Genomic DNA, 18,970 nt, shown 5'->3' with positions numbered 1-18,970 from the left:
CCTCTTTCTATTCTGGTTAGGGCCAGTTTACACTGTTCTGTGAAGGGAGTAGTACACAGCATTGTATAGGATCTTCAGTTTATTGGTAATTTCTCGCATGGAATAGCCTTCATTTCTCAGAACAAGAATAGACTGATGAGTTTCAGAAGAAAGGTCTTTGTTTCTGGCCATTTTGAGCCTGTAATTGAATCCACAAATGCTGATGCTCCAGACCCTCAAATAGTCTAAAGAAGGGCCGTTTTATTGCTTCCTTAATCAGGACAACAGTTTACAGCTGTGCTAACATAATTGCAAAAGGGTTTTCTAATGATCAATTAGCCTTTTAAAATTATAAACTTGGATTAGCTAACATAACGTGCCATTGGAACACAGGAGTGATGGTTGCTGATAATGGGCCTCTGTACACCTATGTAGATATTCCATTAAAAATCAACCGTTTCCAGCCACAATAGTAATTTCCAACATTAGCAATGTCTACACTGTATTTCTGATCAATTCAATGTTATTTTAATGGATGAAAAATGTGCTTTTCTTTCAAAAACAAGGACATTTCTAAGTGACCCCATACGTTTGAACGGTAGTGTATATTATTATTATTATTGTTTTTTTTTCTAACTTCTTAATGGGTGGACCGCTGCGGATTCCTGCCTATGGATCCTCAAAATATCTTTCCCTTTTCTATCCCTATAAGCACTAATGCAAATGATGGAAATAGGGTTTGTTGAAAATGAATGAATGTGAATCTAGTCAGTGTGTTTTAGGATTTTAACAGTGATGTAAGTTGTACATTGCGGCTTGAAATGTTATCCAGGAGGATTGACTGACTGGTCCTCTATGTAGACCAATGGCTGCATCCCAAATTGCACCCTATTGTCACGGACGTCGTTGTGGAAATGACCGGACCAAGGTGCAGAGTGGTGAGAGTACATTTTCCTTTATTTATGTAAATGTCGCCAACAAAACAAGAAACAAAGAAACAACCATAAAGATTACTAGGGCTATAGTGCCACTAACAAAGTCAATTACCCACAAAATACAAAGGATAAAAGGCTGCCTAAGTATGATTCCCAATCAGCGACAACGATAGACAGCTGTCCCTGATTGAGAACCATACCTGGCCAAAATATAGAAACAGAAAACATAGAAATAAAGAAACTAGAATGCCCACCCTAGTCACACCCTGGCCTACCTAAAATAGAGAATAAAAGCCTCTCTATGGCCAGGGCGTGACACCTATTCCCTTTATAGTTTACTACTTTTGACCAGGGCCCATGTTACCATTACTGTATTATACCAATGACATTCTGCTGAGCCTGATTTCCCTTAGAAAGTTGGTCAACATCTGTGCCAGTTTCAGTACCATCTGTTCATCTCTGTCACTTTTTTGTTCTGATCCTCAAGTTCAAAATGAAAGTAATTAATTGCTGCTGTATTTTGTTGCACATTCCTTGGACCCTTGTACATTTTAGATCTGTTTATTCATATGAACTAATTCATGATGTGTATTGCCAAATATAAGATTTCAAATCATTGTTTATTCACTGCAGCTAACCTGTAAGTTTGAGGGAGGTGTGAGTGTAACAGGTTTATTCTAGAGGCTATTGTTAGGGCATCTCTCAATGGGGATGTTATAGTAAAGGTATAAAAATGGAAAATGTATAGATTCCCCGATAAATGTCTGAATTCTCTGTCTCACTGGTAAATCGAAAAGATTTCCTGATTTACCACTGCGACTGGCAATCTATAGATTTACAGTTTTCACACGTTTACCGTAACAGAGTCATTGTGGTACAACTCCTGGCTATGATGAGTGACACCATTGTAAGTTAATTATTGAATGATATGTCTCCCATGAAACAATAGTCTGCTTAGATTAGTCTAATGCAAAGCTGAACAGACTGATACACGATACAGGTAACCAATAAACTTTATTGGTGAATAAATAGGTTATTTCTTTACTATACAAGTGACATTTACATCTGTAAAATCCAATCTCTCAACACCAACCACATCTTGACCCCAAAAATGGCTACACATCTCTCAAACAAATGGAAAAAAAACACAAAGTGATTGACAGCATTTCAATTATTAAAATTGCATTAGATTATGTCATCCTCTCAATAAATTACTGTCATATAAAGTGCTTTATATTCTTTATCATCAAAAAAAATCGACATAATTTGATCACATTAAAGGGTGAGGACATGAGGTCACAAAAATGACAGTCTGAATAAACTTGCTTGTTTGGTCTCATTCTATGAACTTAAATATGGTGTGTCGTTACACTTTTGGTAACACTTTATTTGGATTGTCCCAAGTAGATGTTCAATAACTATCAACAACATTTCAACTATCCATTAACCCTAGCTCTAACCTTATCCTAACCCAAATCTTTACCTTAACCCTTACCCTAACGGTTATTCCAAACCTAACCCTAACTGTAACCTTAGCAAGCAGTTGCTTATCAACTTACAGTATAGTTTGTTCAATCTCCTCAGTCTCCTCTGTTTTCTCAGTGGCAGCTGTAAGCTGTGGTCGTGTCAGTGGTGGTCTCGTCTCAAAACTAAGACTGTTCTGCCTTGTTGATCTGCATAGTTATTAAAGGAAGGAAAGATAGGAAGGCTCCCACACCACACTCTCACTTCAGTATCTTACCTAGTTATTTTCCGATCTCATTTTGCTCTTTTGTGGCTTTGGCAACTGTGTGTTCTATACCTGTACACTCCTCTCCTTGTAGGCTTCAAAGACTCTCCCTACCCCTTGGTTGCAACCATTCTAATTTAGTGTACCTTGCACGCGCAATCCATGTGCAATTCCTGGTCTCTGGCAGCTTTTGGAACTGCCGATCGTCAGTCAAGAACGGCAAGTTTATTTCAGCTTATGGTACACTTCAGTCCGTTGACTTTTCTGCCCTGACGGAGACATGGATCACCCCAGAGAACACTGCTACTCCAGCTGCTCTCTCTTCATCTGACTATGTTTTCTCTCAAAGTCTGAGAGCATCTGGTCGTCGCGGTGGTGGCACAGGGCTACTCATTTCTCCGAAGTGGAAATGTTCTTTTTTCTCCCTCACTCACCTGTTCTCATTTGAATTCCATGCTGTCACTGTCACTTGTCCACTCAAGCTTAACATTGTTGTCATCTATCCCCTGCAGGTGCCCTTGGAGAGTTCCTCAATGAGCTTGACACCTTGATATGGTGTTTTCCTGGTGATGACTCGCCGCTCTTCATACTTGGCGACTTCAACCTCCCCGACATCTGCCTTCGATTTCTTTCTTTCCCCTCCTTGCCTCTTTTGACCTCAGCCTTTCCCAGTCCCCTCCCACTCACAAGGCAGGCAATATGCTTGACCTCATTTTTCTACTAATCTCACTGCAACCCCCCAGGTATCTGATCACTTCTTTGTTTCCTTTGCTGTCTCACTCTTCTCCAAACCTAGCCATTCAGCCCCTACCCAAATGGCCATGGTCTTCGCTCTCTCTCTCCCACTACCCTCTTCTCCAAACCTAGCCATTCAGCCCCTACCCAAATGGTCATGGTCTTCGCTCTCTCTCTCCCACTACACTCTTCTCCAAACCTAGCCATTCAGCCCCTACCCAAATGGTCATGGTCTTCGCTCTCTCTCTCCCACTACTCTCTTCTCCAAACCTAGCCATTCAGCCCCTACCCAAATGGTCATGGTCTTCGCTCTCTCTCTCCCACTACTCTCTTCTCCAAACCTAGCCATTCAGCCCCTACCCAAATGGTCATGGTCTTCGCTCTCTCTCTCCCACTACTCTCTCCTCTTCTATTCTACCATCTCTCCCTTCTGCTAAATCCTTCTCTCTCCTGTCTCCTGATTCTGCCTCGTCGGCCCTACCCTCCTCCCTTTCCGCATCTTATGACTCGCACTGTCCCCTTTCCTCCCAGCCCCTCCTGCTCCGTGGCTGAGTGAATCATTGCAAGTTTACAGAACAGGGCTGTGGACAGCTAAGCCGGTCAGGAGGAGCTCCTTCATATCCTCACATGGTCTCTCCTATCATTGCTATGCGGATGGCACTTAGATACTTTTCTCCTTCCCCCCCTTCTGACACCCACCCTACTTTACTGAGTAAAAATGTACTTGCTATGCCTGTGATATGTGCTTGCCCCTCTTAGCGTTTTGAAGATGAATGCACTGTAACTCTGTAACTTGCTCTGGATAAGAGCATCTGCTAAATGACTAAAATGTAAATAATATGACCAGCCGTAGATTATCTATATGGGACTATCCAAATAAAGTGTGACTGAACTTTCTTTTACTGTCAGCCTACATGGAATGTGAGCAAGCCAGGAAAATCCTGGATTGTTTGAGGGATTGGTTTTGTCAGGTAAACCGGGTCAGAATTTACCATGGATTTGGATGGCAAGGTCAAATGTCCAACATTCTTATTTGGTGTTGGACTCATGATGATCCTCATGTGTTACGATGGAGTTATATACAGCACAGTTCCCTTTCCTTTAAAAAACCTAACCTACAACCAAACATACACTAAGAAGAGGGAAGAGCTCAGTCAAGACTTAAAGCCTTTTTTGGAGAGCACAAGGGTTACTGGACCTGGAATGTTTTGTCTGGGGATACAGAACTATGGTTAAACAACTGCACAGCAAAGAAAACATGCCCTAGTAAATGTTTTGTCAACGAGCAGGTGCAATGTTTGATTCTTTGGCAACTGGGGTCACGACCAGGACCCAGGGTTAGGTGTCAAAGGAGTTCAAAGTTTGTGGAAGAAGTACTACATGTGGGATCTGTTGCATGTTGTCCATGGGGTCCATCTCTGCCATGAAGGCTGGGTTCACTATTCCAGCTACACCAGAAGGGATAGAATTAATGGAATTGATTTAACTGACTGAAAGGTCTCTGAGGTGAGATTAGTGTTAGTAACTAAATGGTTTTAGTGTGGCTTTGGCATGTTTAAATTGGTTGGTTTCATTAGTCTTGAGTTGATGTGAAGAAGACTCTTACCTTCTACTCTATAGGCCCTCATGGGGAATAAATCGCCAGCAGCCTCGCCACCAGAGCCACAGTCTCCTTCAGAAAACTCCAAATCTGGAGGCAGAGCGAAACAGACAATCAGAAAACAGTGAAATTATGTTGTTCATTTATGCAGGGGTAGCCTCTGCGGGCTTGTCAACAACCGTATGTTCTGGTTTTCAGGGGAAATGGAAGCGAGAGCCTGTGATGAGACTAGGGCTGTTGCAGTGACAGTCAGTATTACCACCACACCGGCGGTAATGAGTCATGACTGCAGTAAAATTACACTTGACTGTTGAATAGGGGTCATTTCCTCTTATGCACTCTGGACATGCTTAGTAGTACCCAACTCGCTAACGACCATTAGGTCGCTAACGGCCTGGCACGCAGGACTCTAATGTCCATATAACCCATGGGTGTCAAACTCATTCCATAGAGAGCCTAGTGTCTGTGGGTTTTTGTTTTCTCCTTTCAATTAAGACCTAGACAACCAGGTGAAGGGAGTTCCTTACTAATCAGTGACCTTAATTCATCAAGTCCAAGGGAGATGTGAAAACCTGCAGACACTCAACGCTCCATGGAATGAGTTTAACACGTGCTCTAACCACCCTGACATCAATGCAAATGCAATTGAAAATCACATCAAACACTTATCAAAATAGTATTGTGCTTTTAAAACACTCACCTCACTGTGATTGATCAATTTGAAGAAATAAGTTCAACAACAGGTTGAAACTGAGTGGAAAAATGGTTGCTGTGGATGTTGTTTCAAAGCCTAACAACGAAGTCGACAGCGCTTTCTAAGGTGATGATTAATTCAAAACACGCATCCGCATATTAGAGCTTATCCATACGCCTAGGCCAATTTGAGCCCAGCCCAAATGATTTTGTTTAAATAATTATTGGGCCGTTATACAATACATTGCCTACCGCATATTACAAAGGGCAGAATTTTTAAAATAAAAAACGGATTAACGATGTCTTTGGTAATTAGTCTAGCCTATTCTCCAAAATTAAACAAATTCTACTAATCGCCTTTGAGTGGGACTGTATTATTATGCATACCACAGGAGGTTGGTGGCCCCTTAATTGGGGAGGACGGGCTTGTGGTAATGGCTGGACCGGTATCAGTGGAATGGTATCAAACACATGGTTTCCATACATTTTCATCATATCATAATGTTTCTTTAGACCGACCTAAAATAAATAATGGATTCATTGTGGTGGTGTACATTACATTGATTTATTAGCCTTTTTTAAATGTAGATGTTCCAAAGGCTGGAATCAGCAGCAGTCTTTTGTATGAAAATAACCGTCTGAAAAACGTTCTGACTGCCACAGACCTAGACGCGACTTCTGTTTTTGGATGTTAACAAGGTGACACTCCATCTTAACTCCTCCACATTTACTAGATTGGATGAACAGTGCAGAAGAGAACCTTCCCCTAAAAGGTTTTATTCTCATCAAGACCAAAATGTGGGGGATCTAGTTTGAGCCATTTCTTTCACGCCTGTTACGTTAGGTTAATGCAGATGTATCTAAGCCCAAATGGCAGAAAGCAAATGTAATCAGTAATCATCTTTCCCCCCTTAACCATTTCATATAATGCAAAAGAGAAGTGAAAAGCAAAGAGCAAGTACCTTTATCCCCATAAGGATGGTTTTTACTTTTATCCGAAGAGTTTCCATTTGGCATCTAAAAATGACATAACATGAAATTACACAACATACACATTACATTGCCTATAAGAGGATGGCTATGAGGTCGGACATGGAGGAAGGGGGAAAAAGTGCCTTCACCCCTGACCTTTTGTGGTTTATCTTTCTTTTGATGCTTGGTTTGGATCTTCTTGGCAGGGGCGACACCCATTTTGGCTGACTTGAATGACTCTAGACGGCTTCTCATTGTTCTCTGGAAGATCTCTTGCACCTCATTCTCATCCCTGTTGGTTTCGAGGTTGCTCCGACTGTACCTGTGTCTGTGCTGTTGAGGGAATGAGAGGAAGAGAACAGGGTAACTGACCATCTTAATCTGTGTATGGCTGATTGTGGATTGACAAGATGCAGGAGATGCTTTAGGAGACAGAATCCCCATACATTTGCTCCCAAAGATTGGGATTTCCCTTTGAGTACAGTATCAACAAAAAGAAAAGGTAAAAGGATTACAACTGGCCTGTTAGCACACAAACTAATACGATGAAACAAGCAACCAGTGACAGTGGCAAACTAATGATAAGTGATTTGGTGATAAGATAATTGCTCAACATTGAGGGGTGTTTAAGACACAGATTAAGCCTAATCCTGAGATTCTCCTTTGAGTTTGTTTTTAAATCCAGGACAAGGCTTAATCGATGTCCGGGAAACCGCCCCTAAGATTTGTGAGTGCTCTAATACCTGTTTCCTGCCTCTGTACAAGTGCTGCTGCAGTAGATGGTGTGCATTAAAGTCCTCTGACTCCCTCATCGTCAGGTCCTGCTCATGCATGTCTAGGCAGACAGAGGGCACAATGTCCTGTCTAGAAGGGAAGAAATATAAATGTACACTGTTGTTGTTTAGCTGGCCACTGGAGGGCAGACACTGAAAACATACCAGACCTACAGTATTTCAAGTGTTACAGTACATTGAGGAGCAAGGAGAAGGATCTTACTCTACAAAAAGTTAGTGTCTACTAACCATGCTTTTGCTACTGTATGCTTTTGTTTCTATTTTGAATCATCATATTTGGTGGTATAATAATAGTAGTTACTTAAATCTATTAGAAAGAAAGATTATATGTCATCATGGCATCAGCTAATTGGGATCCAGATAAAGATGACAAATCACAAATCCCTCTCCCCTGAATTCTGCAAATTATAAAAAGTGACACTCTAGTCCCTATTTAGTACATGACCAGAACCCTAAAGTCAGGAAATGTTGCTTACAAGATAGAGGAGAGTGGAACATGATCCGGTCCCATATTATCTGCCATGATGTCAGGCATAATCTCAGAGAAACTGGCACGAAACTTCTTATTGAAATCCACATCGGCCTTGGTCTCATTCCGAACGAACGCCAATGAGCCTCTGCGTTCTCCCTATGGTGGGAGCATAAGAAGACTTCATGGTCTGCCATCCAATTTCTTTATTTGTTCATGTTACTGTAGATCAGTGATCTTGGTGGTCAATATATTGCGTTTGTAAATACAGTATTAAGTTGTCATGGCTTTCCCTGACCTTGTGAGTTGCTCTTACCTCCTTTACATAGCTCATGGCATCCTTGAGGTTGAGCTGGTGGAAGATGTTGAATATGTAGTCACGGGATTTCCTGGCAGAGGGCTTCATCAAGAACCAGCACAACCACCTCTCCTCAAAGTTATGCCACCTTAGAAGGATACGAGAAGATAGGAAAAGGATAAAATTCTAAAAATCTGTGCTAACGTTCTGTCTTTCAAGGTATGGTATGTGATATATTAATTCAAATTGTACTTATAATATGATAATAACTTATTGAAGTTGATAATGTGATGTTAGTGTCCAAATACTTGTCTCTCATGTAGTTATGTCCTATTTGTCCAGAAATGTCCTCTATGGCGACAAGCATGTGGTCAAAGGTCTGAACAAATAAAAATGAATGGTGAGTCATGGATTTATTTTGTCAAGAATATATTTAGGTCAACCAATTTCAACACTGTTAGATTAAATGGTTGTTGCCTTGTAAAATAAGGGTTCAGCTATATTGGAGGTGGGTTTTGACTTTTGTGGTCTGACCCTGAAGATCTGACACAACAAAAGGTGAAACTTTACATTGTGGATTTATAAGAGAGATGTATGGTTAGTTATCTGATTCTCAGGTTGATGAACAACAAAGACTTCTAACCAAATATTTACCCTATTCTGTATTTTTTCAGCTAGTGTGAGTTCTGTCACGGCTGCTCTCTTCACTTTCAGCCAGGTGACCAGAGGTTTCATGGTTATTCCCTGCACCAAAGAAGAAGAATATATAGTAAACTGGTAATTAACATATGCCAGTCTATTCAAGTCAAGACATATTACACTATGGAAGAAAAACATTTCCACAACTAATGAAATCGCAATGGACTGAAGTTTTACATTTAAATGAGCCATTTTACCTGCAGCATGACAGTGAAGTACACCACTATGAGGGTGGTGCTGACCATCAAATTCTTCTCTTTGAACTTATTCTCATCCAGCATGGCCACAAGGCCGTAGGCAACTGCCCCTCGCAGGCCACCGTAGCTCATCACCACCTGATCAATGAACTCCAAGGGAACCAGTCGGTACTTGTTCAAAATCCAGGTAAGGAGAAAGACCCCTGTGATATAAACACACAAACATACATAGACACACAGAGTGTTAGTGCTGGTAATGTGAAGCCTTGAATGAGAATCTTTGAGTAAAATGCTGAGCTACATACACAGGGATTGCAAGTTTATAATCAGCCCTAAGCTTCCAAACTACAATATTGTTCATCCTATGAAGAGTGAAATGGAGTCAGCAGTGATTTCACAAAATCATACTAAAGATCAAAACTGACCTATGAACCTGAACACAAAGATGAAGAGGAGTGTGAGGAGGATGAAGCCTGTGTTCCAAACCCATACAGCTGGATCTATGGCCGAGATGCCGAGGAAGACAAAGATGATGGTCTCTGAGCCATTGGCTAACACCTTCATGACGTATCGTACTGTGGTGACCGACCTCTCATCCATGTTGGCATTGATATACTTCTGACAGCAGATGCCACAAAACACGATCCTATGGCACAGCAGGCAAATGGATCGTATTTCATGGTGAGTAGAGGGCCCAAAGATTATGGACCATAATCTTCTATAAGGCTCATACTGTACATACAGTGCATTCAGACCACTTGACTCTTTCCACATTTTGTTATATTACAGCCTTATTCTAAAATGGATTAAATAGTTTTTTTTCCCATCATAAATCTACACACAATACCCCATGATGACAAAGCCAAAATAGCTTTTTAGAAATGTTTGCAAATGTATTTAAAAAATTTAAAAACGTCAGATGCTTCAGATGTCCTGGACTCCACAATTCCGCGACCTCAACCAAATTGAGATGGTTTGGGATGAGTCGGACCGCAGAGTGAAGGACAAGCAGCCAACAAGTGCTCAGCATATGTGGGAACTGCTTCAAGACTGTTGGAAAAGCATTCCAGGTGAAGCAGGTTGAGAGAGTGCCAAGAGTGTGCAAAGCTGTCATCAAGGCAAATGGTGGCTCTTTGAAGAATCTCAAATATATTTTGATTTGTTTAACACTTTGGTTACTACATGATTCCATATGTGTTAATTTCATAGTTTTAATGTCTTATTCTATAAAGTAGAAAATAGTAAAATTAAAGAAAAACCCTTGAATAAGTAGGTGTTCTAAAACTTTTGAACGGTAGCGTAAGTATTCAGACCATTTACTCAGTACTTTGTTGAAGCACCTTTGACAGCGATTTCAACCTCAAGTCTTCTTGGGTATGACGCTACAAGCTTGGCACACCTGTAGTTAGGGAGTTTCTCCCCTTCTTCTCTGCAGATCCTCTAAAGCTCTGTCAGGTTGGATGGGGAGCGTAGCTGCACAGCTATTTTCAGGTCTCTCCGAGAAATGTTCGATCAAGTTCAAGTCCAGGCTCTCGCTGGGCCACTCAAGGGCATTCAGAGTCCTGATGCCACTCCTGTGTTGTCTTGGCTTGGTGCTTAGGGTCGTTGTCCTGTTAGATCATGAACCCGCTCTGGAGCAGGTTTTCATCAAGGATCTCTCTGTACTTTGCTCCATTCATCTTTCCCTCGATTCTGACTAGTCACCCAGTCCCTGCCTCTGAAAAACATCCCCATAGCTTCATCTTTGGGATGGTGCCAGGTTTCCTCTTGTTATTCAGGACAAAGAGTTCAATCTTGGTTTCATAAGACCAGAGAATCTTGTTTCTCATGGTCAGAGTCTTTAGGTGCCTTTTGGCAACTCCAAGCGGGCTGTCATTTGCCTTTTACTGAGGAGTGGCTTCTGTCTGGCCACTCTACCATAAAGGCATGATTGGTGGAGTGCTGCAGAGATGGTTGTCCTTCTGGAAGTTTCTCCCATCTCCACAGAGGAATTCTGGAGCTCTGTCAGAGTGACCATCGGGTTCTTTGTCACCTCCCTGACCAAAGCCCTTCTCCCCCGAATGCTGAGTTTGGCCGGGCGGCCAGCTCTAGGAAGAGTCTTGATGCTTTGAAACTTCTTCAATTTAAGAATGATGGAGGCCACTGTGTTCTTGGGGACCTTCAATGCGGCAGTAATGTTTTGGTACCCTTCCCCAGATCTGTGCCTCGACACAATCCTGTCTCGGAGCTCCACGGATAATTCCTTCGACACTATGGCTTGGTTTTTGGTCTGTCATGGGTCTGTCACCTGGGGGACCATATATAGACAGGTGTGTGCCTTTCCAAAGCATGTCCAATCAATTGAATTTACCACAGGTAGACTCCAATCAAGTTCCAGAAACATCTCAAGGATGATCAATGGAAACAGGATGAAACTGAGCTCAATTTCGAGTTTCATGGCAAAGGGTCTGAATACTTATGTAAATAAGTTATTTCTGTTTTTTATTCTTAATGAATGTGCAAAAGATTTCTACAATCCTGTTTTCCTTTTGTCATTATAGGGTGTGTCGATTGATACAAAAAAAATGTTTTTATCCATTTTAGAATACGGCTGTAACATTAAAAAAAAGGTGGAAAAGGTAAAGGGGTCTGAATACTTTCTGGATGCACTGTACTAAGTAACTGAAATACATATCCAAATCGATTACAGCCAAGTGGAAAAATCATGTTAGGTTGTGTTTTGAATAGAACCTCCCTTTACGGAAAGGCTATTGTTGGCCTAATAAATCAACATAACACTCAGAAGCACTTACGACAGGATAGCGGATAGCGAGAGCATCTCAGCTGTCAGGTAGGAGAGGTAGCCCAGGATGAAGATGAAGCCTGGCTCGATGATCTGGATGTTCTTTGTGCATCTGGTCAGGAGCGAGATCAGCAGAGCAAAGATAATACCAACCAGGGAGCCTCCGAATGCCACCACGAAGAACGAGACTACACATGGTAGAGGGAGAGAATGAGAGTGCGAAAGAGGAGTGAGAAAGAGGAAGACGGACATATGGAGAGGCAAACAGTGAACAAAGATATTGGTTATTTCATGAATACATAACATTTTAGTTAAACAGATGACATAATCTACTGCTTGTTGCTTTACCCTTTCAGTTTGCTTCAAGATGGCACAAGAAGTTGTCACTATTGATTACACGACAGGGTTGTTAATGGCTTGGCATTTGGCCTGAGAATCCAACGCTGAAAATGTGCATCCCAAATGGCACACTATTCCCTATATAGTGCACTTAATAGGGAAAAAGTCAGTTGGGATGCAAAAGTGTGTGGATCTTACATACTTATGCCTTTAATGATCTCTACAGCATCAATTTCTGCCCCTCCCAGCGACACGAATGCATCAAACACATTGAACAGCACCTGAGGGAACATGGACATAAAGATGACTGGTCACTGAGGAGGTGGGGAGGTTAGGGAGTCAAATGCAACCAAATCAATATAACAGTATGTTCTTTAATGCAGTGGTGTTTAAAGTCTGTGTCGTGGAATTGCAGTGGGGTGGGAATTTACATTTTAAAAAATTGCAACTTTATTTTTTATTTTGGAGGGGGGGGGACTATATAATATATATGGGACAATATACAAACGGTATATAGAAAGATAATTTGAAAAATGTAATTGTATTGAGTAAATGTATGTATTGGTTCTCCTAGAAAGCTGAAAATGCAGTGGATTGAAGGTTATTAGTTCACGTTATTTGAAAATCTAAATTGACTGAATGTAACGTTGTGTAATTAGATTTTGGGTGGGGTTGTGTCGCCAGAAAAAAATGAGTATCCCCAGAAATTATGGCCAAAAAATGAGCATCCCAAGAAATTATGGCCAAAAAATGAGCATCCCCAGAAATTATGGCCAAAAAATGAGCATCCCCAGAAATGATGGCCAAAAAATGAGCATCCCCAGAAATGATGGCCAAAAAATGGGGTCCCTGCTGAAAAAGTTTGAATACCCTGCTTTATTGTGTTACAATCAATGGAATAAATGGTGTAGTCTATCCATTGGACAAACATAATTATTCCTGGTCTATTTGTTTGTGATTTATGTTGTTATGTACAAATGGACAGCATTCTCAGAGTGAAGCACATGACTGATGCATGCAGTTCAGCCAAGGAGCCCTGCCTTGGAATGCAGTTTGTGTATTGCCTTTGTACTTCACTCATTGGGTATATCTTTGCAATGATAAAGTTCACTAAAGCAACACATTTCAAAAGTTGAGGACATTTTGTGGGCAAAAAACTATAGTGTAAACATTAATTCAGCGGCCTATTCTTAGTCTACATATTGAACTTCTTCTGTCCAGAGACACACCATTTGGGTGTCATTTGGGACATGGCCAAATAATGCTGAATGAGGATGAAAATGTGAGACAAACCACTGTGACACCATCATTGAGGAGGGACTCCCCAAACACCATGATGAACAGGACCTCGTTGACATGGACCTCCTCAAATACGGCAATTACAGCCACAGGGTCCACAGCAGCAATTAGACTCCCAAACAACAGGAACTGAAGGAGACCAATGTCGATATCACCTGCAGAGTCCCAGAGTGAAAGGTATAATGATCTCAGACCTTTAAACTACATTACCCGTTAACTTGCTGATTGAGGACCTCACAAATGCCAGTTTCAATCATCAGTTCAAACTTTGGTCGGGCCAGTTCCAAATGACAGCCTATTTCCTGTATAGTCACTACTTTTTACCAGGACCCCCTGGTCAAAAGAAGTGTACCACTGTATAGTGAATGGGGTGCCATTTGGGACAAACATGTTGGCTGCCTTACCCATGGCCCCGCCCAACCAGCACCCCCAGAGGCCGAGACCCACAGTGGCAGCGTTCCAGCAGGTGCCAATCACAGCGTAAACCAGGATGGCGCCCATGTTGCTGAAGAACAGCTTGTTGGGCATGAAGTAGCCTGCATCCAGGATGACTTGGGGCAGCAGGTAGAAGAAGAAGACGGTGGGTGTCAGGGTGAAGGTCTGCATCTTGTCTGCCCCGTAGATGATGCCGCCCAGGATCCAACCGATGATGATGAGGAGGGCGCTCTCCGGGATCACACTGGTCAGGCTGTGGTTCAGCTCGACCACTGTTGGGGAACGGAGAGAGACAAGAGACAAAGTCCGTGATACGTAGAGGAAATGAGAGCCAAAGAGTGTCAGCGAGTAGAAAAGATTACAGGGATAATTTTGATAGATTCAGGTGCAGACGAGCCAAGTCAAACAGACCTAAACCATAAACTGTCTCAGGTACCAACCCAGTCAATTATTTCTGCTTCATTACTCCAATGATGCCTCAGAGAGAGTTCATGGCGCTTGTGCTCTGCTCACTGTCTGGCAAACCTCTGAAGTCAACATCAACTTTTCAGGGCCGAGTCGCTGGCACTATTTGAGAGTAATTGGGTAATGAGTTCAGTCAACCTTACACGTTCTTGATCCCTGGAGTTGTGTTCATAAAGCATCTCAGAGTAGGAGTGCTGATTTAGGCTCAGTTTAGTTTTGCCTTTAAGATCCCACTGAATATGCATACATGAACTGGGAGGACCTGATCCTAGATCAGAACTCATTCTCTGAGACACTTTATGAATACAGGGTCTGGCCTCCCTACACTTTGTTGATCCTTGGGCAATAACGGGATCAAGATGCCCACAGGATACTAGGGAGTCAGACATTGACATCTGTTCCTTCTTGACAACTTTATTGGGCTTCACACACAGGAAGGTGCTGAAATAAGGTGAAAGCACCAATTTGTAAGTCGCTCTGGATAAGAGCGTCTGCTAAATGACTTAAATGTAAATGTAAATGTAAACTCAAATCCCTAACTAAACGGTAAAGCAAAGAGATTAAAAGGTGTGAGGATATGACGTCTGTAAATGATCAACCATTTCGGAAGACTGAGAAAGTCTTTTGAACCCTGGAGTATGACTCATTGGCAGCGTACCATTATAAATGTGCTCATCACTCACTCACACTCTGGATAAGTGGCATGAGGCAGGGATTTCTCATAAGTCATAAATGTTTTATCAGATTCTACTTATTCAGATGACCTCTTCTCTATCTTAATGTGGAGATATTCACTGACACTGCACAGCAACCTCAGGGTTGTATATTCTGCTGAGGTGTTTCAGGCTACAGGTTGCTCTTGACTGCTGGAAGCTCAATTAAAGATTAAGTTTAGATTCTCCTTTACTATTCTGTTTATTTATCCTCGAGGACCTTGGCTGTGAAAAGAAAATATTTAGCAAGTTGCAAAAGCTGTTGGGAGAGTTATAATCCATTTTATGTGTTACTTATACTCCAGTGATGTATACCCAACACTCCGGATCTGGGATAAATTAGTTAAATGTTAAGTAAACAAATAGATAAGCTGTTGTTCAAAGGATTTTTCCTTTGTGACATGTATGGTTATTGGTTAGTTACACGGATTGAGACCACTCCAGACTAACTCTTAGAAAAGTATCTTTGAGTAAATTATTCTTCACTTGTTTGGAGAAACTTTTAACTGAATAAAACATGCATTTTTGTTCCTCATTTGCTCAGCTTTTTCTTCCCTTGTAAATGTTCTACTTTTTTGCCACTGTTTTGGACATAAGCACTGTTCCTGTCTGAAGCACAGTGATTGGCCTTGAGAATATAAAGTACTGTATGTAAGAAGATGCCATATTCACACTTATTTCACACCTACTCAAAAACCATTGTCAACATTTCTGAACAGTTATCTATGGAATGTCTTAATATATCCCATGAACTTGAGTAAAACGCTAAAAGCACTTGGTCGGGAGAACAGTGTGTTGCCTTGATAACACTGACAAAAGCTACAGTTACCAGACAGTAGTAGCGTTATGCTGGGCCTATTTATGGCACAAATGCTACACAAAAGACAGATTTTGTTCTCACTGGAGGGATGGTATTGCCTGCTACCTTTGATCAGTCTGGTGTTTAAAATTGACCTCAAATCCTATTCTTCCCCTCTAGGTCCTACGGTCTTACATGCATACACAGTATACAGTGGCAAGAAAAAGTATGTGAACCCTTTGGAATTACATCTATGTCACAAAAATATACAAATACAGTCTGCTTAAACTAATAACACACAAACAATTATACATTTTCATGTATTTATTGAATACACTGTGTAAACATTCACAGTGTACGGTGGGAAAATGTGAACCCTTGGATTTAATAACTGGTTGGCCCTCTTTTGGCAGCAATAAACTCAACGTTTTCTGTTGTTGCAGATCAGACCTGCACAACGGTCAGAAGGAGTTTTGGACCATTCATCTTTACAAAACTGTTTCAGTTCAGCAATATTCTTAGGATGTCTGGTGAACCACTCGAGGTCATGCCGCAGCATTTTAAATCGGGTTGAGGTCAGAACTCTGACTGGGCCACTCCAGTAGGCGTATTTCCTTCTGTTGAAGCCATTCTGTTGTTGATTTACTTCTGTGTTTTGGGTCGTTGTCCTGTTGCGTCACCCCACTTCTGTTGAGCTTCAATTGGCGGACAGATAGCCTGATATTCTCCTGCAAAATGATAAACATGGGAATTCATTTTTTTTTTCGGTCCTGACTAGTCTCCCGGTCCCTTCCGCTGAAAAACATCCCCACAGCATGATGCTGCCACCACCATGCTTCACCGTAGGGATGGTGCCAGGTTTCCTCCAGACATGACGCTTGGAATTCAGGACAAAGTGGGAAATCTTGGTTTCATCAGACCAGATAATCTTGTTTCTCATAGTCTGTGAGTCTGCATGTGCCTTTTGGCAAACTCCAAGTGGGCTGTCATGTGCCTTTTACTGAAGAGTGGCTTCCCTCTTGCCACTAACATAATGGTCTGATTGGTGGAGTGCTGCAGAGATGGTTGTCCTTCTGGAAGGTTCTCCCATCTCCACAGAGGAACTCTAGAGCTCTGTCAGAGTGACCATCACTTCTTCCATTTAAGAATGATCGAGGCCACAGCATTTTTGGAGACCTTCTATGCTGCAGAAATGTTTTGGTACACTTCCCCAGATCTGTGCCTCGATACAATCCTGTCTCGGAGCTCTACCGACAGTTCCCTCGACCTCTTGGCTTGGTTTTTGCTCTGAAATGCACTGTCAACTGTCAGACCTTATATAGAGAGTTCTGTGCCTTTCCAAATCATGTCCAATCCATTGAATTTACCACAGGTAGACTCCAATCAAGTTGCAGAAACATCTCAAGGATGATCAATGGAAACAGGATGCACCTGAGCTCAATTTTGAGTCTCATAGCAAAGGATCTGAATACTTATGTAAATAAGTTATTTCTGTTTTTTATTTTTAATACATTTGCAAACATTTCTAAAAACCTGTTTTTACTTTGTCTTCATTGGGTATTGTGTGTAGATTGCTGAGTATGTTTTATTTATTTAATCTATTTTAGAATAAGGCTGTAATTGAACAAAATGTGGAAAAAGTCTGAAGGCAACGTAGGCTTCCCTGATCAAATCAAATTTTATTAGTCACTTGTGCAGTTGTAGACCTTACCGTGAAATGCTTACTTACAAGCCCTTATCCAACAATGCAGTTCAAGAAATAGAGTTAAGAAAATATTTACTAAATAAACTAAGTATATCCTAGTATATAGGTCCTGGATGGCAGGGAGCTTTGCCCCAGTGATGTACTGGGCCGTACACACTACCTTCTGTAGCACCTTACGGTCGGATGCCCGAGCAGTTGCCATACCAGGAGGTGATGCAACCGGTCAGGACGCTCTCGATGGTGCAGCTGTGTAACCTTTTGAGGATCTGGGGACCCATGCCAAATCTTTTCAGTCTCCTGAGGGGGAAAATAGGTAGTCGTGCTCTCTTCACGACTGTCAGTAGTCTACGCAGATTTTTTTTAAAGATAATAGCAATGGACAACTGCAAATGTGTTGCTACAGCTCTCAACAACATTGCTGCCCTGAATTTAGCAGACTCTATCGACAAAGCTCAGTGGGAGACTGTTGTGATGGAATCAGATGATTAAGAAATCTTTGACTTGGGGGACAACAAATAACATTGTCATTGCACCAGACATTGCAGAGTTTTGTGATGACACATCAACAGTGTTGTTGTCACAGAAGAAGTGGACCCAATTTTGAACTCAGTGTAATGCCCAGTAGAAGCAGAGTATGAGAAGGAGATGGACAAAATGTGGAAGTTTGATTGCAAATGAGAGAGACGAAAAGATAACTCAGAAGGTTCTTGTAAAAAACAACTCTCACTGGATTACATCTACAAATAAAGGGAATATTGAACATTGTTTAATACTGTTTGCTAGCTAGCGAACGTTAGCTGGCTGGCTAGCTAGTTAGTCAACATTAAACCTAGCTAACTAGTTGCTTGGTAGCTAATGCCAGCTAACATTATAAATCGTATCTCATTTAGTCAGAAATCTGTTTGCATCGCTAGTTATACAGTAGCCTACTGTTAGCTGGATGATTGGTTAGCTTTACCTGCAGATTAATGCTGTACCATTTCATGCATGGTGGCTGGCTAAGTGTATGACAATCTGTTTGTATTACTAAACTGTATGGGTTGGGATTATGGTACATTTATATGTTTAGCTAGTTAGCTTGCTACATGTCTAAACAAAAGAGTCCACTTAGCCAGATGATAACATGACCCATAAACTTAGCCAGATGTGTTTGGGGGTGATATGGCCATCTATTGTGTTTCATGAACATGTGAACAAGTCTAGACAATAGAGACCCATCCACTTATCTACGGTAGATGAGTCGGGGGGTGGTTTGATTGGATATACATTGTGTTTACTAGAGACAATATGAAGAACAAAGTGTTTGGATATAGGCCAAGGACTAGATAAGGTG

The 18,970-nt window shown here is 41.5% G+C and overlaps 1 protein-coding gene across 2 annotated transcripts in view; it reads right to left on the bottom strand.

The window, feature by feature from the left end:
- Positions 1-3,384: 3,384 nt before the first annotated feature.
- LOC115138169 (sodium/hydrogen exchanger 3-like) overlaps positions 3,385-18,970 on the bottom strand; it is a 31,866-nt gene continuing 16,280 nt past the window's right edge. For both annotated transcript variants that reach the window (XM_065000222.1, XM_029674709.2), the window contains exons 2-16: positions 13,925-14,227; positions 13,515-13,675; positions 12,424-12,502; positions 11,893-12,070; positions 9,526-9,746; positions 9,101-9,303; positions 8,859-8,948; positions 8,513-8,583; positions 8,223-8,352; positions 7,914-8,065; positions 7,387-7,507; positions 6,800-6,976; positions 6,634-6,688; positions 4,985-5,068; positions 3,385-4,826 (exon numbers count right to left, since the gene is read on the bottom strand). In XM_065000222.1, coding sequence (XP_064856294.1) covers positions 4,717-4,826; positions 4,985-5,068; positions 6,634-6,688; positions 6,800-6,976; positions 7,387-7,507; positions 7,914-8,065; positions 8,223-8,352; positions 8,513-8,583; positions 8,859-8,948; positions 9,101-9,303; positions 9,526-9,746; positions 11,893-12,070; positions 12,424-12,502; positions 13,515-13,675; positions 13,925-14,227 — 2,135 coding nt within the window. In that variant the 3' untranslated portion in view covers positions 3,385-4,716. The remainder of the gene's footprint in view (positions 4,827-4,984; positions 5,069-6,633; positions 6,689-6,799; positions 6,977-7,386; positions 7,508-7,913; positions 8,066-8,222; positions 8,353-8,512; positions 8,584-8,858; positions 8,949-9,100; positions 9,304-9,525; positions 9,747-11,892; positions 12,071-12,423; positions 12,503-13,514; positions 13,676-13,924; positions 14,228-18,970) is intronic.

The sequence above is a fragment of the Oncorhynchus nerka genome, linkage group LG2, assembly GCF_034236695.1.
Source record: "Oncorhynchus nerka isolate Pitt River linkage group LG2, Oner_Uvic_2.0, whole genome shotgun sequence".
Lineage (NCBI taxonomy): Eukaryota > Metazoa > Chordata > Actinopteri > Salmoniformes > Salmonidae > Oncorhynchus > Oncorhynchus nerka.
This window is presented reverse-complemented; position numbering and strand designations above follow the sequence as displayed.